The sequence below is a fragment of the Aythya fuligula genome, chromosome 3 (assembly GCF_009819795.1).
Source record: "Aythya fuligula isolate bAytFul2 chromosome 3, bAytFul2.pri, whole genome shotgun sequence".
Lineage (NCBI taxonomy): Eukaryota > Metazoa > Chordata > Aves > Anseriformes > Anatidae > Aythya > Aythya fuligula.
Window position 1 is genome coordinate 20,728,281 of NC_045561.1, and position 26,746 is coordinate 20,755,026.

At 37.8% G+C, this 26,746-nt stretch overlaps 1 protein-coding gene across 3 annotated transcripts; it reads left to right on the forward strand.

The window, feature by feature from the left end:
- Positions 1–153: 153 nt before the first annotated feature.
- Positions 154–25,379, forward strand: LYPLAL1 (lysophospholipase like 1). 3 transcript variants are annotated; one of them, XM_032185568.1, is made up of 6 exons: positions 240–262; positions 1,871–1,912; positions 3,411–3,510; positions 12,798–12,967; positions 24,152–24,267; positions 24,889–25,379. In XM_032185568.1, exons 3-6 carry the CDS (start codon positions 3,464–3,466, stop codon positions 25,126–25,128), a joined length of 573 nt encoding a protein of 190 aa, XP_032041459.1. In that variant the 5' UTR covers positions 240–262; positions 1,871–1,912; positions 3,411–3,463; the 3' UTR covers positions 25,129–25,379. The 3 variants fall into 3 exon arrangements, with proteins under 3 accessions (XP_032041457.1, XP_032041459.1, XP_032041458.1); XM_032185566.1 differs by lacking the exon at positions 1,871–1,912 and having other exon boundaries at positions 154–262; XM_032185567.1 differs by lacking the exon at positions 240–262 and having other exon boundaries at positions 1,549–1,912.
- Positions 25,380–26,746: the final 1,367 nt, after the last annotated feature.

Below are 26,746 nucleotides of genomic sequence, written 5' to 3' on the forward strand. Positions count from 1 at the left end.
GTGCCAAAAGGGCGAGGGATGCTCCCTTGCCGGCCAGGCGGGCGCTACGAGGAGCCGGCAGGGGCAGGCAGCAGCTGCTGGGCAGGGCCAGGGAAAGGGCCAGGGCCAGCCCGGGGCCGCCTCTGGGCCGGGCCGAGCCGGGCTGAGGGAGGGAGAAGGAGGCGGAGAGCTGCGGGCATGGCGGCGCCCGGCGCGCTGCAGCGGAGCGTGGTGCTCCCCGCGGGCCGGCACAGCGCCTCCCTCATCTTCCTGCACGGCTCAGGTGGCTGCCTCCTTCCCTCTCCCCTCCCTCCTTCCCTCTGCGGCCGGGCAGGGGCTCGGCGGGCCCCCGCTGCCTGCTCCGCGGGCTCCTGGGCACGGCGGGGCCGAAGGGCGAGGAGGAACCGCTCCGGGCGCTCGTGTCCCCGCGGAGCTGGCGTGCCCCGTGCGCCTGGTCCTTCGGCCTGGTGCGGAGGATGGGGGCACAGGTTGATGGCAGGGTATCGCTGCTTTTTTTTAATGTGTGCTTCTCTGTGCACACTGCCTTAACAGCAGGGTGCTGGCTGGTGCCCACTGGTAACCCCCTGCCTCAGCCGTATCGGTGAGCAGTCTGTGGGCAGGACCATTAGATAGAAAAAAAAGTCTACACAACAACAACAAAAAAGTGGTCATAGGTTACAGATTAGTAGATTCAAAGCCATGGAAATTTGTTCTGTTGGCCTTTGTGCACACGTCAAAGTGCTTAATTCCTTCAGCCTATCTCTAACCTTTGCTTTTTGCTAGTGATTACATTTAGCTTAACAAAGATGTAGGTGCTTATTAAATTAATTTAATTTCTGTAATATCGTTTAATTACACTCTTCTCAAATCTTGCATGTTACAAAATGAAAGTGAAAGGCTTGGTAAGATGTGTTCAGCACTCTTGTTAACGCTAATGCTTTCATGCTTGAGGAAATAATTTCCTCTCGTGTTGGAGGAGTAAGGAAAGATTATGGTTAGAGGTCAATGCCACATGTGGTTAAAGCACTCTACAATTTTTCATTTTTGATACGATTTCAGTCATAGTGTTTGCGAGGGAGAAGTAGAAGGGTGCTTTTATTTGGTTTAGTTTAGCAATTCCGCAGAATAGAATTTAAAGCAGAGGTGGCCACAGTGCTGTTGCTGTGGGCTGGCGCATGAAGCAGAATTGGTGCTTTCTGTACAGCACTTATGATGGAAAGTGGCAGTCAGATGGCATGAATCCATAATGCTTGCTGCAGACAAACTGTAAAAAGTGGAGAACAGAGATGCCAAAAGGTAGAGAAAGACACCAGAAAATTACCAGTGCTGTACATCTGATTTTAAATAAAGGATCCATCTGTTTCATAGCTCACCAAGGAAGGTAAATGGACAAATCAAACTACAGATGTACAGTAACTTCATAGACTTCAGTGTATAACTTTGCATGTTGTAACATGCACTTACATGTAAGTTTACAACTTTACTTGACAAATGCAGGAACAAAATTTGAAAATTCAAGCTTTATTTTGAAGGGAAATAATTCATGTTTTACTTCAGAGGGGAGAAAAAGACAGTGTTACCATCGGTTTATTTCAGGTCTGTAACAGATCTGACTGTTAATTGCCTCTTACCAGTAACAGTCAGAAGAACATAATGTTGAAATCTACGAACAGCTTGAAAGACAAACTCTTTGGAAGTCTGTTGCTGTTTCCTCTCCCTCTCCTCAAAATCCTGTTCGTACCAAATCGAAATATTTTATCTCTGCCTACAAGTGCTTGCAGATTGCAGAGCCCTTGGGCTATGGGGACTCCTGCCACACGCATTGCCATCGTCAATTTTTCTATCACTTACTGATTTTTCTGTTAATTTTTCATTGACAAACTGGCTCAAGAACTGTAGATCCTTGTGCTGAAGTTGGCAAAGCTTAAGAAATGTGAGTAAATAATAAAAGATGTGTTCTGCATCATTAAGGAGTTTACAAAGACCTAAGTACTAATCCTGCAACTGTTTATATAGTTGCTTAGGTTTACTTTGACGAGGGTTGGTCCTGTGCAAGTACTTGAAATGTGTAGATTTGCTTTGTAGTTGGAGGGGGGGGAAAAGTGCAGGGAAAAAAAAAAGCTTATTGATGAGGGCATTTCTCTTTCTTAAGATAAACATTTGGGTTTCAACGGTGTCTTCTGAGAGGTTGCATTTAGATTTCAGACCTTAAGATTTGTGTAAAGAAAGTGCTTGTGTTCAGGAGCATCCAGTTAAAGACTGAAATTCAATTTTTACCATTTCAAATAGGTAAATAAGGTCTGTGTTGGTTTGGGGACCCTATTGTTTAATTGCCACTTTAAATATTTAGGTCAAACAGAATTTCATAGGCCATTTGTTCTAAACAAAAAAAAAAAATGCTGGGCTTGGATCCTTCTTGCTTTCCTTTTTTGTTTCTGAGAACATATTAAATAAGTCTCTGAATTTTCTGTGAATGGTAAAGCAAGAGAAAACCTTCACTGTGAAATTATAATCACTTTAGGAATAAATTGGTATATTCACGTGTCATTGATGGGAATAAACCATGTCAGTAAGCCTGGATTAGGACAATAGTTTTTCTTGTGCCTTGGGTGTTTTTATGGAATAAAGTGAGTTGTAAAGTCAACCTGACCAATCTGAGATAAAGTACTGGAGCAGACTAACTCAGATTGATGTATATTTGTTTGCAAGGAACACGTGCTGCATTTGAGTTCTTGTATATCTGTTCATTGCCCTTCAGTCAGTAGAGTTTTTTTCTATAGTCTTGATAAGACTAGGAAAAAAGCATGCTGAGAATCAGATCTCAACTAGTCTTCAGATGGAACTGTTGGATTAATATTTTTGAGCGGCCTGCAAGATACTTGAATTCAAACTCATATCTTCAATATTTTTATGATAAGTTGGAGGTGTTTGCCTGATACTTTGCTTAAAGCTTATGTATAGTACTAGCATAATTAAATGTGAAGGTCTTCTTTATTGCTTTATTGATCCATTTTTTTCTAAGGGAAGCAGCAGGTTTTCTAACTCACTTTTTAAAATGATCACTGGTATGTGTTTTGTTTGTTTGTTACCAGCAACTAAGGTAAGTTGCAAGTAAGACATAAAGCCTTGTGGCCTGACTAGGAGATACTTTAGCCACTGAATGTAGTAAAGTAGGAGTCTCAACAGCTTAAGCTTAATAAATAAAGGGTCTGTTTCTGGGAATCTGAGTCCATATTCATTGTGAAAGCAATTTAGGTTATTAAAGAATATATATATATATATATATATATATATAAACAATTTAAAGAATTAACCTTGTAATTTCTAATTCAGATCTAATTTAGAAATCTAGTTTAAATGTATTTGACATTGTATATTTTTTCTTCTAAATGCACAGGATAATTCTTGTTGTATGCTTCATTGTGGTACAGGTGATACTGGCCAAGGAGCAAGAACATGGATAAAACAAATTTTGAATCAAGACATGGCTTTCCAGCATATAAAAGTAATTTATCCAACAGCTCCTGCCAGGTATTGCACAGTATATTTTAACAGTATGATTAAATTACTGTAGTACAGTACTGTAAAGTATGCTTGTGAATATTGGTACAGACTGTGATAACGTTTCCTTCTTCTTTCTTAGTGTATATGCTTTTTGACAAAAATCAGAGCTCAACAGCATATTGCTGTCCTGCATCTGTATAGCTATATCTGAATGACTATGACTTCACATAAGTCAGTTTCTAATTCACTTTCAAGTATTGTCCTTGTGGCCTCTTTCTACATCCTCAGTGCAAGTAGAAGATACTCCAGTGTGTGTTGTAATGGTATCACAGAGCTGTATTATGGGTCACTGTTCTACCTATTTCAACTTCCATAAATTAACCACTAAAATACTTTGTTGAATTCAATGCCAAGCTTCAGTGCTTACTGGTGGTTGATCTTTGTGACAAGTAGGATATGAAAGATCTTCAGCTACTGGAGGAAGGACTGGGAATTTAAAATTACACGTTTCGTTTACTTTATGTCAGGTGCAACTTTTTAAAAGAGAATTGCGTTCAATGGTTGCTGTAAGTAAAATCTTGTTATTAGATGATATTTGTCATAGTGGTATACTAGAAATAGAGATGAAATATATACTCCTGTCAATTTGGAAGTTAAGGAGGTTAACCAGAGAAGGCCAGAACTTGGGTACCTACCTTCATATTTAGCAACTTAAAGACTCACCTTTATATTTCAAAGATGTTTAATTTTTCTCAGTCCATTTTTTAAGGTGTCTTTGGGCCAAGGTTAGGAAAATGTCTCCTTTAAAGATAACAGGACTTAAGTTTTAATCTGAATTTGTTCTGAAGTGTGGTTGAATGCTGAAAGGGAAAGGAAATTGTGACATTCTACATGAATTTGCAAGGTACAGAGGTTTGAAAGAAAAAAATTCTTGGAGGGTATAAACAAGTATAAGACTAGATTTTGTCTGGTGCTCACTAATATGTGAAAAGCCTTTCCTTGACCATGTATTTTTGTGATCTACTTAAACTGGAAAAGCACATTGAGAGATTGTGTGCATATACTCACTGTTACAGAAAAATCAAGCCCATGAGAAGAAGTCTTTGAAGCAGTGTATTTGGAGTTAGTAGGTAGTGGATATGACTGTCTGTAAATAATGTGATCATTACCTCATCAATGACAGGCTAAAGTGATGGCTAGAGTTTTCAGTATTGTATCAAACATGTTGATGGGCTCCACTTCTTCCCAATCAACAGCAAGTACTGGAGAAATGCTGAGGCTTTGCTTACCTGTGAAATTCTTTCTTCACGTTACGTGCAGCCAAAGCACTTCAGACTGTGTCTATTAGGCCAGTGCTTCACTTTTCCATCCCACTGCAATTTTGAGGTCCAGTATTTTTCTTTTTTTTGGATAACTACATATATAAAGTATGTATGTATTATAAACCGGTAAGATCAGAGTCAAATGAATGGCATTTTGGGAAATTTGTTTTTATCGGAAGGCTTTGGTTTTATTTAATTTGGTAAAGGGATGAGAAGAAATATATGGTTGTAATTGCAAGATGTGAATAATAGTTAACTTCTTTCTTTTTTTTAAGCTGAGGTCATTCTTACTCTTTTCTAGAGCAGATTGAAGTTGTTTAGGATTTGATTCAGAAGTGTTTCTTAGCAAAACTGTGGGCAGTTTTGTATTCAAAGGAAAAAAAAAGTACCCATACTGTTTGTATTTGGCAATATGAGGTATGCTTAGGAATATTGATGTAGAACTCTCTGTTGCTGATAAGCACCATTAGCTGACACAGTGAAATAAAACAGAAACCCTTAATACAGTAATGTTTGCCACTGTTTGCAGAAATGAGAAGTGAAGTTTGTGAGGACATGGATTACTGGTGGAAACAGAAGTAGCAGAAGCTTTTGCAGACCTTTTCAATATTGTTTTAGTATTCAAGTTCAAAACAGACTATGCATTTTAGAATGTTTGCAATGTTTGCTCTCTTTCTGTCCACAGAAAAGAAAAACAAGTCCTATAACATCCAAAATTAAATAGCAAACATTAAAATAATTTTATCTGCATTAGCCACTTGAATATATGCTCTGATTTTGTGTGTATTAATATAAATACACACATGCACACATATAAAACATATATATGTTTTGACAAGAATGCTAAATGCTTCTGGCACCACAGGAGAATTAAGTGTCCTTGATAATGATACCCACAGGTGTACAGATAATGCTGAAGAAAGTCTAATCCAGCCTTTGAATATGCGGAAATAAAGAGGGGTGCTGGTAAAAAAAAAAAAAAAAAAGTTACAGGGACGAGAGGGATGGCATAACCTGCCACTGCATTGTCAATTTTAGGAGCAGAGTGTGAAGCTTGCCAGTAGGTTTTTACACTGATGATGAAATCAAAGAGAAGCTTGAAGGCATAGGCTTGCTTGGCTAATAGGTTCTTCTGGCAAAATACTGCTGATGTGGATATACATGTAGTTCATAGTCTGTAAACTCCTGTCTTTTCCAGCATAGCTTACCACATACACGTTGAACACCCTCAAAGCAGCTATGCCAGTAAAAGCAGGCTTGATGATACAACTACGGTGTTAGAGGCTTTTGCAGGATAAAGTGCAGGTCAGAAATACCTCTTCACAATTCTGACTGATACAATTCTGCTGATAGGTAGATCTATAGATTTGGCCTTATATGCTCTTCAGCACATAAAAAAAGAGTTCTGAAAAGCAGTGGAATTCAAATTTTTCAATGAAACATTATGTTTTTTTGTTCTTTGTGGAAGGTGGATTGATTTTGTGTTTCAGTTTATATAGATCTTATCCCCAGCACTGATAAATGTGTTTTTCATTTATTACTACAGCATCAGATGTTCAGACATGTTTTGATTCAAGAGTCAATACATTTGAAATTTATTTTGGAAAAGCCTCCCAGCATGTAATCTAGAAGAATTCTAAAACATGTTTTCTGCTTGATTAGCATTGATTTCAGCAAACACTATAGAGGGTACTTTCCTTATATGGGTACAAGCAATAGAACAGTTCTGAACTATGTTTTATAAGAAATATTTTGTACTGTTCTCTGTAGGTCTCTGTAAAATGCTCTAGACTTTTTTTATAAAGGCTTATTTTTATTTGATCACTCACTTATATAATATACAGGGTCTATGTAGAGAATAAGCACTGGATGTCCCCCAAACAGGAAAATGTGTGCAGCATTTTCACACTTTCTCCATCACTGTGGGGTGTCTTAAGTGTCTCAAATTTGCCTGTTTCCTGACCGAAAATAACAATGTAGATAGAAACTGTGCAGCTGTTTTAATAGCAAATCACAGTAAAATTCTTGCATGCGTAAATAATACATAGAATAATACACAGATCTGAAGACTCAGTGTGATGCAGCAAGAGTCACTTGAAAGTGTGATGTGTTTGGAAATTAAATACCTGAAGGTGGTACGTACAGATTTTCTTCAAATGTCTTGCTTTACAAACTTGAATTTTATGATTATTCTTCTTAGAGAAGGTTTTTTACTTTCTCTGTAACATGGGCAACTGGGATACTGAAAATGAGAAGTTTTTATTTTAGTAGATTGCTCTTTCAGCTTTAGCTTTCTTTCAAGACCAGTGCTAACTTGCTAAAGACAACAGAATTGGTATTTCCTCTCCCTTGTAATGCTAGTGCATATCTTCTAATTAAAAAGCAGAATCTCAACTTGTAGATCTAGTATCTGATGCAATCCCTAAAGCCACGTCTACAGTAATAGTTTTAAAGGAAAGGGTTTCCTTTTTCCTTTTTTTTGTTTTTGGGTCAGAATGGTTACAGCTTTAAATACTGTTTCAGCTGCTATGCCTGTGACTTAAACATTAGGTTTCTATTGAGTTTCTAAATCAGAACTGAATACCACCTAATTTAACCTTTTTTTTTTTTTTTTTTTTTAATAGAAAGTGATAGTTTAAATTGGCATTGCAGGAGCTAACGTGGTAAAGTTAAAACCATTTAGGCTCCACTTGTTTTAATAAGTATACCTTACCTTCTATAATTCCCTTTAAAAATCTAGGTCAAAGATTCTTTGCGTTGTCTAGCATTCCATTCTGACAGTCCTCTTTTGCAAGTCAGAAAGTAAACTATAAATACTGCTCAGGCTATTTTGTGGATCTTTTTGACATTCACTCAACATACCTTTCTATGGCCAATATGTCTGCAGAGTTTGTCTATTTTTTTCAATATATTCTAATTTCCATTGTCTGTAACTATGTGGCTGCTCTGAGCTTCTCAATATTGTATGCACTGGTCTCCATCCTTTTACCTAGGTTCGCATCTTTGCTCTGCTCACGGGTGGAAATGAGTTTCATCTCATCACAGTCCCCATTTGGCTATATTGCAAAACCACCAGACAGTTTGGCACCATTCAGCTACATTGGCAGTCTCTCCTTGTGAGAGGCCTAGGATTGGAAAAGCAGCAGGGGTACTGCAGGTCAGACTTGAGATGGATTGGCGGAGCCGCGTTGGGGAGTGTGTACGGTGCCTATCATAGTATGTTTGGCTCAAGCAAATGTTATTAATCCTTCACTTTTGTGAGCCCTAACCTCATTCATAAATTTAACACAAAGACGTCTTTTTAGAAGTGGAATTTTGAGGGACAAGTGAAAAAGGGTTTTGGTTTGTATTACAGGATAGTTTTTTTCTCTTCCTCCTAAGCAGAAATTTATCATATTCTGAATAATGATGATGAAAGCACATATGGACAAACTTCATATTTTCCTTTTATTGCCTCTCTTCCATTAGGTGAGGAAAACATGGATATATACTAAATACTACATGGAATGCAATAAGCTCTTGTAAGAGATGCTTTAATAGTGCTTGAGGGAGACAAGGGAGAGCCAACCGGCAATAATCTCGGATTATTAATCCTTTTAACTACATCACACTCTTAAACATCCTTCCTTTTGCTTTTCATCCTTCAACCACTTTCCAATGCTGAAGAATTGGAGATAGTCTCTTACATACAGGACCTCCATCAAGCTGTTGCGGGATTCTAAGTTGTGTCATTCTGTGCTATTGCCTGACAGTCTTCATAGAGTTTTAAGAATACTTTTGTGCTTAACTAATATAATTCAATCCATCTTCAGTGTTCTTTGCCACCAGCTTGTGAAGGGATACCGTTCTGAAAACTGAAGTATCTTTCAATCCCTTAATGGAAAACTGAATCAGATCAGAGCCTTGGTTTGCCTCTTGCAATTTTCCTTTAGTGAATTTATGAAGCAGCCACAGGTAATGTGGGAAAGGTAATTTGTAGCATACTCAACCACAGCATTACTGCTGTTTCTCTGATATGTACAAATTCACAAGTGACCACCCCTACACCTGGGGAAAAAAAACTGATATGTATGCTGTATTACATACCACAAAGTTTCACTGGTAGGCTGTGCCGAGCCTCAGATTTAGCATAAAGTATAACTTGGATTAGATCTTTGCATAATGTTTCTGATTTGAATAAGTGGATTCTCTGCCTTCCCCCTACCTTTATGTAATTCATTTTTTGCTTCAAGTAGATAGTGGGAATCAAAAGCAGAATTATGAACCAGGTTTCTGTTGCAGACTGGGGAGTAAACTTGTTTTCATTGGAAAAAACTGCCATCAGTTTTAACAGAGTCAGACTTGCTTCTAGAATTGAGTAACCTGGCAATGTGCTCTGTAGATTTTCTTGAAGGGATGTGTAGACTTCTAAAAGACAGCATTACAAAATCTTATGTGACTCTGTGCTTCTTAACTGAAAGGAGATGGATTTGGGAAGGAAGCAAAATTAAAGATTTCAGAAATTCAAACATGTCTTCCTTTATGTGAATCTTGAAGCCTAACTTCACGATAAATTCCCAATTCTGTCTGACACCTCAGGAAGTTCTGTCTGGAACTTCAAGAAAGTTATAAGCCAGCACCAGTGGTTTGGGGTTTATGTCTGTATTAGCAGGGTAAGTAGTGCTGAATGTAAAGGCAGTGATACAATTTTTCATTAGGAGGAAGAGTTGGGGGAAAAATGCTTACTGTTTATCAAGGTGCTGTCTCATGCTTCTTATTTAAAGCAGCTAGTTTTCTTGCTGTTGTATCTTTTTAGTTCTTAAAATGTTTGACAGGGACAGTGATTTATTGGTTAACAAACAAAACACATCTAGTTTTATTTGAATTGCTATGTTAATAACATTTTGGAGATGGAGTTTTATATGTCTTTAGATCTGCATTTGAACCTTGTGTGGCCTTATTTGGTTCCTCTCCACTTTTGTTAAGGTTACTTCAAATTATGTGACACAATTCAAACATGGATAGGCCTTCATGCTTCAGGTAGGTGGAAGAAGATGGAGGTATTACTGCTTGCATTCTTGAACCTTTTGTGTGCTCCAGGGGCCTAATAAGCAAGGGAAAAACATCCTTCAAAAAAAAAAAAAAAGAACAAAGTCTGGCATGTGGGCAGGGCTATATGTTTATATTCAGAGTTTCCAAAGCATGTGGTCTAGGGACAGAGAGCTTTATTTTTCAATACCATTTAAGAAGCGAATAAGCGAGGCACACAGAAAAGTGCATTTGGACTAACTTTTTTCAAGTTTTGATTGAATTTAGGAAACTTAAAAATCCAAACTTGAAGTGACCATTTGGCCTGATACTGTCGTACTGTCTATAACTGACATAGCTGACCATGCTGCGCTTAATTGGAGACTTCATTCCAGGCTTATTTCTTTGCTTTAGTGTGTTTTAGTCCAGCCTCTTCTGTCAATGTAACATAGGGAATTTTTTTCTTTTGTGGTTTAATTGTATGAAGAAATTTTGTGCTGTATTCTTGGAGCTGTACAGATGGTTCCATGCCAAACATATTTGTTTACCGTGGTAATGTCTGAGTTGTAGTGTGCCAACTAATAAAGGGATTTATTTAAGGAACAAGGTGAATGACTAAAACAGATGTGCCAGTTTGGTGAACCATTAAAAGAATCTTACTTTTCAGCTTTATGTAAAAGTTATTTTTAATGCATTTCTGAGAAATCAAGAGTGGTTGCAAGGATGTTTTTGAGACAGCTGAAAGAGTCTTGCCTGTTTGCTTGGGGGTCTTTTCCTGTGGGATTAAGACACATTAGTCTTTGAAGAATTTGCAAAGACAGAAAGGTAAAAGTCCTGAGTTTTGATCAAGTATTATAATCTCATCATGGACTTTGTACTGATTCTAAATTATCTTTCAGTTACAGGGAAGTATTTTTGTAGTATATTTTGTTTATTTATGGCAAAATATGTATATTCATTACATGAAAATCATGGGCTGTCATACTGTACTAATACTAAAACCTTACACATCTTTTCTAACATATATGTAAGTTACTCTGGTTTTACTAGAAAATAAAGCATTCTTGTTCTAGCTGCTAAGCGTTTTTACCAGGACTGATGTACAAGTGTTTGAGAAACCTAAACCATGAATTAAATGCTGTTTGCTGAAGTGCTTAGTCTGTTGTACATCAAATCATCCAAGTGACTTTCAGAAACTCCATTGAATCCACTGTTTGTTTTTTTTTGACTGGAATGGCTCTTCTTAGAAACTGATAAACTTAGGTAAATTAGAAACTTGTAATCTTGTTTCTTAGGTGTTGATGAATTCATTTGGGAAGAGTCCTGGATGGTCTTAATGCTAGGAAAGTAAAACAATTTTTTTCATTTATCTTCAGTTGTTGGGTGTATGAAATATTTCCACTGAATTTGCTGTACTTTAATAGTTACCTTTTTAATGGAGAAGTAAGGGCTAATTTAAAAAGTACATGTTAATTCTAGTGCTTAAGTAAATGCTTAGTTTTGTATTGAGTGAATGAGGGGCAACTTAAGGTGTGCTCAGTACTAAAGTTGACCACATACATGTGTGCCATTTTGAGTAACAGCAGATTTTTTCAGTTTTTACATACTTTTCACTGAGGCTATGTTCAAACAGATGAAACAGTGTAGTGTGTGTGTACTTGTCTGTTGCTGTTCATTGTCTGTTCCTTTATGCTTGGTTCATCAGCTTTTGTCATGAGTCTTACATATTTCATCTTTATAGCACCTGGCAGAAGAAAATCTGCATTCTCATTTTTGACCTGTGTGACTGAGTAATGCAAAAAGTCATCAGCCTCTTCTACGCTTCTGCTTGTGGAAGTATTCATGTGTTTGAAATAGACATTTACATACATGAAACCTCTGGTATTAATAAAAGCAGAATTTGTTCCTTCATTAAGAATAATTGAAACAGTGGCTTTCTCATTTTAGGCTAGTTGTGGTTTTGTTTAATCCTAGTACTGAAAAAAGTCAAGAGCACAGAAGTCAATGTTAGCTTTTCAGTGGGTTCTCATCCAGACAAATTTATCAAAGGCTGTCTGTTTTTAGGCAAATCTGATCTGTAATCTGATCTGAACTCATCTGAGCTTAAGTAAAAATGAAATATGTGCCAGCTGATTAAACATTGCAATTAAGGATTTTAGAGGACTTGGTTTTGAGCTGAAGCATCGATCTCAAAGCACTGTGTTTGATATGTTATTTGTGAAACTGTTGCAAGGCAATTAGATGACCTTTCCTGGGATTTTAGAGCTCAATTTATCTTCTTTATTTAAAAACAAAGAGAAAGCTGCTTTAAATTGTACCTTTTATGGTTACCTGAGGTTTGGGCAGCAAGTTAAAGAATTTGAAATACTGATCTGACAACACAATATTATGGAAGGAAAAAGTATTATGCCTTTAATTTGTCTACAAACTAAGCAGTACCTCCATGGCATTTATTTCAGTTACTTTTGAGATAGTTGCCTCATGCAGGTGAGGGTGGCTGTATTTAATTAAGAAAAGAATTAACAAAAGGAAGAAATTTTCTATAAATACATGGAGGTTTGTAATAGCCCTCTCCTGTTAATTTCAACAAAAATAAGACAACTGGATCACATAAAACTAGATCATTCTAAGTTGTCTTGTTGAGCAGTTACTTCAGTCTGTCCTGTTCCCAGGTAGACTTCAACCCCAGCTTTGTTTAGGATTGGGAACCTCTTGACAGGATTATGATTGAAAGTGTTTAGCTCAGCTAATGAACCTTGACATTGAACTGACTGAAACTTGCATCTTACATAGTTGCCAAATGCCTTCTTCACTCTTGAAGGATGGTGGTGTTTTGAGTGCAAGAAAATAAAGTGATTGAATTAGAGCTGAAAGAGGTTCCTTCTTGCCTTCGTTGGGCAGATAGTGAATTGTTCTTGTTTTTCAGTAATGTGGACCACTTTGATCTTATGCTTCATTAATCATTTGTTTCTCTTCCTTCTCTAGGCCATATACACCCATGAAAGGAACATTTTCCACTGTGTGGTTTGACAGATATAAGATCTCTAATGACTGTCCTGAACACATTGAAAGCATTGACTCTATGTGTCGGGGACTTACAGAGTTGATCAATGATGAGATTAAAAATGGTATTGCAAAGAACAGGATACTAATAGGTAAGACTGTTTAAGTGTTTATTTTAATCCTTCTAATTGAGATCTACTTTGAAATTACTCCACCCTGAACTCACATGAGCATGCCTTGCTTCTGTTAAACAACCCCTTCAGCAGCCAGTCCTTAAGGATATTAAATAGTTATTTAAACTTGTATCAGATGGTGAATGAGGCTAACTGCAAGCAGTGTCCTCAAAAGTGTAACTTAAAACTGTTTTTATTGTAAATTGTAACTTGTAATCGTGATTTAAAACAAGAGCGAGCAGCGCTTTACTTGAAACAGTGAAAAATATATACCTCTTGCTTTTTGCCCTCTTCAAGGATGGAAAAGCATACTTCCCCAAAGCAGCTTGTATTTTGGAGAATGCAGAGGTAGCATATAAGTAATCAGATTTTCTTACTGCTCTAAACATTTTGGTTTAAGTTAATTCATGGGGAAACAAGACTCATGTTACACCACTAAAGATTAACACTTGATAACAAATGATGTGTTAGCTGTCATATTTCATATGTCTGTCTTCCTGTCCCTCTTAATTTCCACAGGTTTCCAGTGGCCTTCACAGTAGTTCTATGAAATAGGTAATGGGATGTTGAGGCCAAAGAAGTAGCGTGCATGAGAGAGGGAATGAGAATTCAGGAGTCCTTGGCTCAGTATCCCATTCCTAGACCACAAACTATTTCAGGTTAGGGAAAAAACTCTTAATGTGGGAACTTTTAAATTTATGGCCAACTGAGTCATGCCATCAAGCTCCTGCGTGGTGGAGCCACTACCATTCAGCCTACATGTTTTCTTGGTCCAGCCCTATGTAGCTCTTTGAAGGCCTCTGTTTACTTTCCCTTTCTGGCTTGCTGCCCTGGCTGCTGAATGCATTGTTTTGGATGGCTGTCAGCACACTCTTTGATCTGTCTTTCCTGTATTATACCTGATGACTTGGAAACAGCTGAAGAAGCACAGGTGCTTTTCTGTAGGGTGAGCTGGGAGATGTTCTGTTTACAGATCCAATTTGCTACTAGGCTTTTCTCCTTTCTCTGTAGCCTTCAAAATTAGTAGTATTGAGACTACAGAGTATGGAAGGTTGTGTTGTGTTTTTTGTTTGTTTTTTTTTTTTGTTTTGCAAGTTGTAAACAGAGTAAGGAAGTTGATATGCACCAGTTGTTCCAGCAAGTCTTTGGAAGTCCCTCTCTTTGCATACTTGCATGCCTCCTCTGTAAGAAAAAAAAAAAAGTATTGATACTTACTTTCTTTGTTCTTACAAACATTGGTTTCAGGCTTGTAGAGTAAGGTACTGTTTCCTTGACTCTGTTACAGATATTGCTTCTGTAGAGTTGAATCTTATTTTTATGTAACAAACCAAATAAGGCAACCCCAAAATAGCTCCAGCCAAAGTGCAGAAAGGAATCTGTTTAAAAAATAAATAAAATTGTCTAGTGGAAAATGAGTTGTCACATATGGCTGCACAAGATTGGGCTCTTCAGTGGGAACTTTGTGCCTTCTTTGTGCTGGTTTTAATGATTAGCAACCATGGGGTCCAATGGAGAATGAAGCTGAACAGATCCTGTGAGGTTTCTGTGTATAAAGGCTGGTTTAAATAGCAGTCAGAGTCAACATAATGTGACATCCTTGGTTGCTTTAGGTGGGACTTTATGTAAATAGTTTCCCAGATTCTGGCATTGTTTCTTAGAGAAAATCAATTCCTGTAAAGGCACCTGGCAGCTTTAAAATGTTTTTCATCAACAGAGAATGTGAGGCCACTATTTATGAAGATGTATTCAGTCCCTCAGCACCAAATTATACAGCCCATAATGATACATGCCTTATAGAAGGTACAGGTAAAATAGCTGAGAAGGGGACTGGAGGGCAGGGACAAAAGTCTGTGCAGAGCTGTGGGGGACCTTTTCAGCTAAGTAACAAAAGCTGAGAGCAGTTGCGTAAACAGGGAGTCACAGGGAATGAGATGGTTGATTAAGGGTTAAGGAGAACTGGGTTATAGGACAGTCTATTTTGCAATATGTGGGAGGTTTTAATGAGTGGAAAGAAAACAAAGTAAGTATGAGGAGGGTAACAAGATTGAAGGTTATGGTTTTATATGGAATAGCGAACTAGAAATTACAGGCTGAGGATGAGTGTAAGATATTGTTAGGTGAGGGTGAGCTAGGTGTTGGGCAAGCAGGAAGGTGGGCAGCTGCTGACAGCTCTGAGGTGTGGGATAAGAAGGCAAGATCTTAGGGAGCACTGCATAAAGGAGATCAAGTGGGATGAGAGGGGAAGCAGGGGTAGGCAGTTGAGCAGTGGAAAATGAGAAGCCGAGCACCTGGTATTCTGGGGGATGATTGTCCTTCTGGAGTCATTCAAACTTTCCACCAGGCTGAAGATTATGGGTACAGTAAGATCATGTGTTCTGAGAAAAATTACAGCCTGTGCTGTTTGTTTGGGTAGCACAGTTAGCTCTGAAGTCCAGAAGCAGCTGCCTGTAGAGCTGAACTCTAAACCTGAGGATGGAGTCTGGTTGTGCCATGCCCCTCATTTTCTATATCAATAAAAACATCACAGCAACCTTGGTTTTAACAGCTGCACTGTGAATCTGCTTCTAAAGAATTACTTAATGCACTGGAGATGAAGTATTATTAAAAACCACAAGTAAATTCACGGTACCAACCAGCTTATAGTGGCACGTGGCTCATCTGCCCCTTCTTTTTTCCTGATAATTTGATGTGTTGCTTTCCCCCTCATACAGAGGTCTTTTGATAGAAGTGGACTTCTGGTTTGTTGAGGTTTTTATTTCCCTGACCTTGTAGGGGGAAGGAAGAAAAACTTACTGAAGTATTAAATATTCAAAAATATCTTCCTCTGAATTTGATAATGGAAGTCACTTCCTTTGATGTTACTCTTACTGGTCTTCCTGGCTAAAGCACTTGCAAATAACCCTTTAAGTAGTTTGTATTGATTTTGGAGATAAGAATATGATAAAATTAGTCAAATTATGACACTTGGACCTTTGATAGTACCCGTTACTAAAAATTGAATGTAGTCCTATATAAATGTCTCTGAATTCATTACTAAATTAGTTGAGCAAATAAACACATTTTGAAATGTGGGATAATCATTTCATTTTCTACTTAAAGTTGACTTGTTTTTTTGGGTGTGGTGGGTCTGTTTCGTCAGTTTCTTTTTTACCACTTCTGTTGTGATAGTGTGTAAAAATACAGAATTAGCCACTTCTCATTTGGAGCATACTCATTCTGCTCACTTCAGTCAACTACGTTTCACTGAAAGGCCGTCCTTTTGTTCTCTGTTGTTCTTGTTTTTGTACTTTCCTTCTTTTACAGGTCACTTTTTGTATAGTGTAGAAATGCTGATCCAAGCACATTGGGCTTTGCCACCTGTAGTCACTTGTGTAAGCAGCCAGTGAAAATAAACTTTCAGCAACAGTCCTGTAGATTTGACTGTATGCCAAAAAACACATGCATGATTCCTAACCTCTTGTACTGTAACAATAACACAAGACACACAATCACTTTTGTTTATTGCTAGACTTCTTACATAGCTACTGAACCATGGTGGAAGTAACATGAAAGTTCTGTGCCTCTGTGTGTGTAAATATTAGCGTTTCCATCTCTTGTGTGCGTGTGAGAATGGGATGGGGAGGAAATAACTTGGTTTTGACATCGCAGAGAAAGAGGATACTGTAAATATGGGAAGATGAAAAATCAACAATGAATCATTAAAACACTGGGCAAACTACTTCACCTACAACCTTGGTATTTTATGATTTTGGCCTTGAAAGCTTTGGCTGTCATCTCATTTTCTGTATCTTCTGTCTTTATTAGCGAAATGTTGTCTTTCATTTAGAGGGACTTAATACCTTGTTCTCAAAGAGTAAATTTATGGTTTCGCATTGCCATTTGTCACTACAATTCAAATGAGACTTTGTTCTGTACTACCTATTGCATGGCTTTGTGGCTTATCTAAATTATGGCAATGAGGTCCTGGGCTCAATGCAGTACTGTTAGTCCATCTCCCCCATAATATCAGAAAAGTTTACATTAATTTTCATTGCTTCAGAGTAAAGCACTATTTTTCCTACCTATCTCCAGACCTGCTACCTTGCTGTAGGAAGCAATAGGTTATCTTTATGAGGATTGCTCTGAGATCTATGCTTCCAAAATGTTCGTGTGGTTTAATGTTTTCATTTACAGTTCCTCTGTTTTACAAAAGATAAACATTTTAGCTGCAAGCAGTGCAGCAAATAGTTTCTAGAGATTTGGTTGAGTGGTACTTTCTGCAAAGAAACAGAAATGTTATATTTTCAAGGAAGGGGTTGAAAAGAGGGAGGATTAGTATTCAGGATGAGTTTCAGTGTATCAGATTGCATGGAAGAAGCAAAGGTATGAGATAAACAAAGGTATGAGATAAAGAATATGGAAGGAAATAGTAAGCAAAGCTGAGGCATAAATGAAGGAGGTGTTGCAAAGGAAGTTTTCTAAGTTTACTTTTTAATGTGAGTTTAACAATGGGGAAACTTTTCTTTAACAGAATGGCTTGTTTGATCTTCTTACTAGAAGATTTTCTCTTTGGTGCCTGGCATCGATGTTAGACCATGTCTATACTTAAAAGGTGGTGAATGTCTTTTTTCCTTCTTGCAGAATTTTTTTTCCTCCCTTGTTTCATTTTGACTTGCCATCAGATGTACTCCTCTTCTGTACCTCATGCATACTAAGTTAGGACTAATCTTGTTTGGAGCAAATTTGGAGCATTGTCATGCAACTTTTTCCATCCCGATGGTTATAGCCTGACTGCCTGAAGAGGTACTCACATCTGAGCAGAGCACCACAAAATCACATGAGGGCTATGGGGGTCTGCACTTGTAGATATTTCAGAACTCATGCTCAATATTAAGAGTGAACTGCCCATAAAAATGTCAGGTAAATATTGCAGCAGGACTGTGTTGTCGTTCTTAGAAACAATCATGAACACACATGAGGTGTAGATAGAGCAATAAGAGCAATACTTTGATACAGTAATAATATGTGTAAAAATTGTTTTGAGACTTTTCATGATTCCTATTTTTTTCTATTGCTTAAAAAAAATTATCATTGCTTACATACACATATTGAGTTCCCCTCTACCACCTGTTTCAGTTGAAAAAATGCATAACTGGATTGTAATTTTATTGTGAAATTATGCATTATAAACTATTGTGTACTTCTTACAAGAAAGCAGTAAAACTTGAGCCACTTAAATTACACATGTAAAAGCTTGTTTTGTTTTCTGGGGAGAAGGCTGAATAGTAAATTTATTCATGTTCCTAACAAGAGGAAGTATCTGATGCGGTTAAGGGAAGTTGTCTTTCTCGTTGTAAAGACAGAGTTACAAACAGAGTAACACACTTCTAGCAGGGGTTAAACCATTCATTTCAGTTCTGCTAGTGAGTAAGGTTAGTGTTTGGTAAAGTTTCACAGATAGGTTAAAAGGAGAAAATTGCTGCTCTGAGGAAATTCACTGGAGACAAAGTACATGTTGAAGCACTTACACAGGAGCAGTGTTCTGGGAGTTCTGTAGAGACGGGAATTTGCTGTTCCACTAGTATTTTTGTACTCTTCTCTGATATACATATATGAGCACTGTTAAATGTATATAATGCTTCTATTCATGTATGAAAAAGGAAGGTCAGAACAGAAAGTCAGCTTCTTTGCAGATGATGTGTAGAACAAGGTTTTGCTGTTACCATTAATAAAAGGTAAATCACAGAAAGTCCCTAGGGAGAGTAGAAAGTAAACTGAAATGTAGCTTTAGGGAAAAATTCATGATGATAAACTGATTAAAGCAACTCTAAGTTAAAATCTCAAAAAAGAAATGAGAAATTAAGAATGAAAAATGCTGGGAAAACTGAAAGAAAAAGGAGTATGTAATGTATTGTGATGATAACAGAATGGACAAAGGCAATTTCTAATTGCTGGTGTAGCCTCATAGAACAGAAGGGTAACTGTCTCTGCTTGCACTGTGCTGGCACAGGCTCTGTGACATCCATCTCTTGCCACTTTGTTACTGAAGCTGTACTGACAAATTTGAAGAAATTCAGGGAAGATGAAAGATCTCTATTAGAGAGAAACAAGGGAAGAAATATTGCTTAAAATAAGCACTCCAAGATGAACCCACTACACCCAAGCCTGTATCCTTTATCTTATAAAAGCCTGGGGCATAGCTATTTCTCTTCCTCTTGATGCTGTGCTGTGCAACATGCTCTAGGTGATCCTGCTTGATAGTGGGTTACTTCTCTTCAGAATAACAATTCTGTGATGCTGTGCTGTAACAAAGCAGTTTCTGCCTTTGCAAAAGTAACTCATACAAGATCTCAAGTTTTGTCTCTGCAAGCAGCAGATCTGTACCCTATGCAGGTGGCAGAATTCGTGCACTAAATATGAATAATGAAGATTGCTTCCTGCCACTGTGATTTCTACTCTTGAAAAACAGCTGTGATGACTTTAAAAAAAAAAAAATGCTCTGGAAAGACCTGAAAAGTGACATGGTTTGGTGTTTCACAAATCCGTAATCATTATTTGTAATAAAGTGATTAAGGCATCCTGGAAGGTGTTGATGATAGCTTTCTTCTCCAGATGATAGCACCTCTCTTTATTGGCTCCTCTATCTTGGACCTCATTATCACCAACAAGAAGGGGCTGGTGGGGAATGTTGAATTACAGAACTGTCTAGGTTAGAACATAGAACCAAGACCTCCAGGGATGGTGACTCAACCACTTCCCTGGGCACCCCATTCCAATGCCTCACAACCCTCTCAGTAAAGAAGTTCTTCCTAATATCCAACCTAAAACACCCCTGGTGCAACTTTAGCCCGTTCCCCCTCATCCTGTCACCAAGCACATGGGAGAATACACCAACCCCCACCTCGCTACAGCCTCCTTTAATGTACTTATAAAGAGCAATAACGTTGCCCCTGAACCTCCTCTTCTCCAGGCTGAACAAGCCCAGCTCCCTCAGCCGTTCCTTGTAGGAGTTTTTCTCCAGACCCCTCACCAGCTTCGTCACCCTTCTCTGGACACGCTCCAGGGTCTTGATGTCCTTCTTGTAGTGAGGGGCCCAAAACTGAACACAGTACTCAAGGTGCGGCCTCACCAGAGCCGAGTACAGGGGGACAATCACTTCCCGAGACCTGCTGGCCACATTGCTTCTTATACAAGCCAGGATGTTGTTGGCCTTCTTGGCCACCTGAGCACACTGCTGGCTCATATTCAGCCAACTATCCACCAATACTCTCAGGTCCTTCTCCACCAGGCAGCTTTCCAACCACTCAGTTCCCAGCCTGTAGCTCTGCTTGGGGTTATTGCACCCCAGGTGGAGGACCCGGTACTTGGCCTTGGTAAACTTCATGCAGTTGACCTCAGCCCATTGGTGCAGCCTATCCAGATCCTCCTGCAGAGCCTTCCTACCTTCAAGCAGATCAACACACGCACCTAACTCTGTGAATTTACTGAGGGTGCACTTAATCCCCTCATCCAGATCATCGATAAAGATATTAAAGAGGACTGGCCCCAGGACTGAGCACTGGGGAATGCCACTAGTGACTGATCTCCAACTGGACTTGGCTCCATTCACCACGACTCTTTGGGCCCGGCTATCCAGCCAGTTTTTAACCCAACGAGGCGTGCGCCAGTCCAAGCCAAGAGTAGCCAATTTCTTGAGGAGAATGCTGTGGGAAACAGTGTCAAAAGCCTTGCTGAAGTCAAGGTAGACCACATCCACATCCTTTCCCTCATCCACCAAGCACGTAAAGCCTGAATGTGAAGCTCAAGGGCAGCTTTGGCTGCAGTAACCATGAAATTATTTTACTGAATTGAGTCCATTTTGTATACATTTATGTTTCAGCCTGTGCATAAACCTCCTTTGTAATTCAGGAAAGTTAATGCAAATGGCTAATTGCTTTCCTGAAATGGAAGGAGAAATAATACTATTAGGTCACTGCTCCTGCACATTACAAACCTAATCTGTATTTTAACTCTTAAGCATTAATCACAGACCTCTTTAAAACAGATAAGGGGCAGAAAAATGGAAAATAAACACAGTTATTGTGTGAAACATTGGTGAATTCTGAACTTTGTGTACAGCCTTTGTTCTCTTAGCATATAGGTTTGTCTTGAAGGGTTTTGCTGTATTTTGCCAATTCACGTTTGAAATGTAGTGATATTTTTCATCTTAACTTATTACAGTCTGCATAGCAATGCTGTAAGGTTTCCGTATTTATTATATTGAAACTGTCAATGTACATGAGTATATTTGTACGTTTCTGTGTTGCTTAAGTTCTGTCACTTCATACATTATTTCATGTAGTATCTGTACTGTCCCTTTTATTTTTTGAATCTGAAATTTGAATTCTATAAAGGTAACTGAATGAACATGCCTTTTTTGTGTTATGTCAAACTCACTCTCTAATGTTTCTTGTAAGCGAAAGATTTTGCCTCCAACTGCAAATGCATATCCAAATTGTTATTTCTGAAGTATTTACTATATGGCATTTGCTCAGAGATGATTGTGGTGTCAAGTGATAAAATTCAGGTTTTTCCCCTGGAAAACCAAATTCAAAGAACTAGTCCTATGTATTACATTTTCTCATAGTAGTATGAGCCACATGAAAGCACCATTACCTAATATTCTTCTAAACAGCAGGTGACTGCATTGTCAAAGACTGCTGGTGAGTAATTGCACATAGAGTTGCCAGATTGTGACTAACTGGGTACAAAATTTTAGATTAAATCATTTACAAACTAGTAATGAGTTTTCAATACAAACTTTTTCTTTATTGTATTCTGAAACACTTAAAATAGGTTTTATTTATGTATGGGCAATATTTGTAAACAAATGCAGAAGGATCTCTTACAGTGTAAGTGGCTGGTTGGAAGGGAACAGCATTATTCAGAATGATCAAAAGGAAATGAACAAAGTAAAAGACTGGATTCCACAGCAGAGAATAAAGAAAAATTCAGCTCGAGACAGGTTATTTCTGTAATAAATGTGTAACTTGCTTTGTTTTTATATACTTTCTCAGAAAGCTGTGATTTTCTCTTTGAACAGAGTCAATAGCGTTGTAATTTTTGAGGTTACTCTGAGAGTCTTGTGCAGTTGTTTTTTTCACTGTCAAATTCTCATACATGTGACAAAGAACATATCTGGTAGGAAATGATCATCCAGGTGAAAGCCTTTGCAGTGGTATATTTGAAATTTTTGTGAAGACGGTTTTCTCAAAAATTTCAGGTGAGGGCTGTGTGAGGTTTAAGTGTGCTTTGAATTTGTTTACTCACACTTGTTCCTTCTTTTCTGTAACTATGCATGTTTCTGTACTGCCGTTGGGCACTTTGGCATATTTCTTTTAACTTTAAACTAAAGGTTGATTCAAAGAATAAATATCAGGTCCTGTCTTTATTTACCAAACATAAATATCAGGGTGTTACTAGCTCTCCAGTGCATAGCTAAAGGTATATCACCTGGTTTGATGATACAACTCTCTGAATCAATTTGAGGACTGTTTACAAAGGAAGTCCAAACTCGAGTTTTCCCAGCTGTGTACTCTCTCCCTAAGATTCAGGTTCTGTAAGTCATGAAAATTCAGTTACAGTTGTGGCAATACTCATTTTGAAGATTACAAGGTGACAGTAAGTAGAAACAAAAATTCAATAGAAATTCTGATAACAAAATGATCAGAAATCAAAAAAAAAAATGTTGTGTGAGAGAAAGAAAACACTTTGTCTGGATTAGTCTAATGTTTGCAGGAAAAATTCTTATGTAAATCTTCTGGTCATGGTGCAGGATGGACTGTGGGCTTGAAGGGTCTCAGACCTGGTGGGACTTGCACTTAAACATGCTGGAAGATTACCCATTAGGGACTGTCTTGCCTTGACCAAACTAGTAATTGTAGAATGCAGCTGTTTGTCTCTGAATTTGTGTGCACCAGGGACTTCCCGTGTAATCCCAGGATCTAGTGAAGTGTCCAAACTGCTCGGTTTCATTGGGCTCAATTTCAGTGCTGCATAGGCACTGCTGCTTCTGACTGGGCTTTTGTCTTGCAACTGTGTGAAACTTCTGCATAGGACAGCACTAAGTCAACCCATAGGAGTTTGCACTGTCCTTGCAAATGAGCTGTTTGGAGATTTTGGAGTCTCCTTTTGATCACTCCAAAAGCGTAACAAGCCAAAATGGTTGGATATTTTGTCTGCTACTTTTGTATTTCTCTTTCAATCTCTAATTTCATGTCTTTTGTGTGAAAAGGTCTGTGTGCAGAATTTTGCAGCTAATTAACACCAGTTAACAGCCTGCCACAAACCAATTATATCACCAGTACTTGTATGTTAAAGCTGCTCTGAGTAGAATTGCAGTCACAGCCTTCCTGCCAATTGTCATCTCTATTCTGAGGATGTTTTAGCAAGCCAGTCATTCTTCCTGGTAGTAATTATGTGGATATAGTCAATATAATATCCTACATACTGTGTCCTTGTGAAGTAATGCACTGGTCTGGATTTCTTTCATAATGAGTAAACGTTTGTCATGTTAAAAACATCCCTGAGAAATTCTTGCATGAGGAATTGGTGCTGTTTAAGAGACCTAGGGAACAGAGAAGGCCATTAATTCAGAGATCTTGTTAGAACTCGGGTGGGGTATGTTGCTGGTCTTCCCTATTATCTATCCGAAGGAGTAACAATAAAAAAAAATACTTCAAACTCTGTGTGGTAGTCTAATGATGCAAATGTTTATCAGTTACACACAATAGTAAAACAGATCTTTCATGCATTAATGATATTAGCCTAAGGGGAAAATAAGTCGCATTACAAAAATAGGGAGAATTCTCTGTTTAAAGCTTTTGCTTTGTTAACAACACAGAATATGTAGCCACGGCATTCAAGTACCTGGGGGGGACTATACACAAAACAGCTTCTAAAATAGTGTTTTGGCTGATTTTTTTCTTTCCCAGCAATGACTTCTTAGCAGTTCTTTAGCTGCCCACTCAATTCTTAATTGAATCGTTTTGATTTAAGATTATAATAATCTTCCTGTTATTCAAAGTGGTTCTCAGTTGCATTGTGTATAAAAGATAAAAGTCTGAAGATAAAAATAATCAAACTGGACACTGGGTTATAAATACATAGTAAAATCTAATCTTTGTTTCTTTTGTTGCATTGTAGGAGGCTTTTCAATGGGAGGTGGAATGGCAATGCATTTAGCATATAGGTTTCATCAAGATCTGGCAGGAGTCTTTGCGCTGTCTAGTTTTCTCAATAAAGACTCTGCTGTTTACCAGGTGAGTATGTGAAAAGCTTTTACAGAAATATTGCTTAGTTAAAAGAAAAGCATGATAATTAAAATCAAATATAGTGTTTCTTCATCTGAGGCAATAGATTAATATTCTAAACTTAAAACATTTCCTGGAAATAGATAAGAAGTGTATTAGGGAGACAAGGCATTAAAATTATCCTTGATGTTATGTTGCTTTTTGTACAGACAGAACAACTACCGTGTTCAGAGTAAGTCAGTGTAGAAGACAGATTAACAAATGAAATGCTTTGCAAGTTGCCATTAGGTATTCGAGTCCCTGTAGATGTAAATATACTTTGAAAATTTGTAGTGAATTATAACACTCATGGGCTCCACCTGCTGTCTTGAATTTCTTCTGTTTCACTTATTTGGAGAGGGACGTAGCCCTAAATATAAACCTTATAATTTGTCAAGAGGTAGCACATGGGAATTTGAAGTACAGTTTTTTTCAATTATATTTCCTTCTGTGCTTTTGTAGAGACACTATGATATGCACACTAAAAGGCAGATAAGTAAATGAAATGCTATGTAAATTGTCACCATGTAATTGTAATTACTCTTTGAAAAATTGTAGTGATGTGTCTAACAGTGTTTCTTCTCCATCTAGACTTTGAAAAAAAACAAAAGCATCCTTCCAGAATTATTTCAGTGTCATGGAACTGCAGATGAATTAGTTCTCTACTCTTGGGGTGAAGAAACCAACATGATGTTAAAGTCACTGGGAGTGTCAACATCCCTTCATACTTTTCCAAACCTTAATCATGAGTTAAACAGAACTGAAATAGAAAAACTAAAAACTTGGATTCTAAAGAAATTGCCCATTGAAGCAGCAGAGACAAATGAATAAAAGATGCAGCTTTCATATACTTTCTGATGTTTCTGGGTTTAAGATCATATATACACTGTATAAGCACACCTTCGGGTAAACACTTATGTTCCATACACTTCACTTAAGTACTGACATGATGGTGTTGACTATTAAAACTCACTTTATCATATGGGTTTCTTTTTGTGTTTTGCCTAGTTTTTGAAGATGTGTCCATGCCAGTCCGTGAAACATAATGACTGATAATATTAAAAACATTCTTAAATAATAAACGATATTCAGTAGATAACTCTCTGCATTTCTGCAGGTCTTTTTTTGTGTGTTCTGAAATGGAAAAATGTGTAGTAGTATGGTTGTCTCCACTGGCAGCAGACCAAAGGGCAGTCATTAAAATAATGGACCTTTACCTGTCAAAATACAATTTGCATTAGTTAACTTAGAATGGTATGTGCTTGTGTTGTATTTTTAAAAGTCACAAGTAGAAGTGTGAAGCTATACCACTGACTCTAGGTATTACCTGCTATCATCGTGGTGTTATTTAGAGATCGAGTTTTATGTGAGCTGCTTGAGGTCTGTATGGTTTACCGTGTAGGTTAAAAAAAAAAAAAAAAAAGCCATAAAAAGCCATGATGATGGTTAAGATACTCTGTTTTTGAAGAAATCATTGTTTGGGCACTGTTCCTGTAGAAACTTATTTTTGCCAATAGTCTTACTTTGGCTTTCAAGATCACATTTTAAATTAAAAGATGAGGATACTTGACTCCTCCATGAACATTTAAAAGAGTTGTAAGTAATGATTGTGATATAAAGAAATCTTGTATCCATTTTAATCATGGATGATTCATCTCTTGTCAGTTTGATAAATTAACTTAGAGTATAAATATCTATTTTTCTGTAATTTTTATGCTTTGCTTTTATTTCCCCGTCCTCTGCCCAATTTTCTCCTCCCCAAATTCAGTAATTTTATTAGCATGACAAGGTATCCAGCCTTTTGCCAAAGTCCACAGATCCAAGTCTCTTGCTTAATCTTCTCCTTCCCCCTTTTCTGAAGAGTGGATCTAGGACACTGTTGTTTGCTCTGTCACAGCAGATTGTTGCCAGTATTGGCTATGACTCCAGAAGTGTCGGCCAGCTCCAGGGGACTGAGTTTTGTTCAAATTCTCATGCAGGGAGACCTAAGCCAGCTCTTACCTATCTTGAAGAATAAGCAAAGGGGAAAAAATGTCACTGTTCAAGTACAAGGCATGTAATTGGCAGTAGCAAGTAACAACTTCCTGCTGCTAAAAATATTTTGCTTTATTTCATTTTGCTAGCATTAGCAAGTCAGCAGTCTGTTCTGAAAAACAGGACTTTAAATGGCACATGAAAACTCCGCTATTTGAAACAGTAACTGAAAAGCATTTTTTCCTGGTTCCCTAGGCATCCTAATTATTACAAATTAAATTGAAACAGGTGTGTTCAGAGGCAGCTGAGCTAACATTGCTTTGGTCCAGCTCTAATTACAGTCTTTGACAAGTAGAGTTTTAACATTTGAGTGATAATACATCATTTTGAGTTTTGCACTATTTTCTGCTCTTCCTGCAGTTCCTATCAGGAGGCCATTTGAACCACTAGTGCAAGGTAGTAATTCATTTTGGTG

Coding starts and splice junctions, on each gene's coding strand:
- LYPLAL1 (XM_032185566.1), top strand. CDS start 178: ATGGCGGCGCCCGGCGCGCTGCAGCGGAGCGTGGTGCTCCCCGCGGGC. Junction 3,511..12,797: donor TATCCAACAGCTCCTGCCAG/GTATTGCACAGT, acceptor TTCCTTCTCTAG/GCCATATACACCCATGAAAG. Junction 24,268..24,888: donor AAGACTCTGCTGTTTACCAG/GTGAGTATGTGA, acceptor TTCTCCATCTAG/ACTTTGAAAAAAAACAAAAG.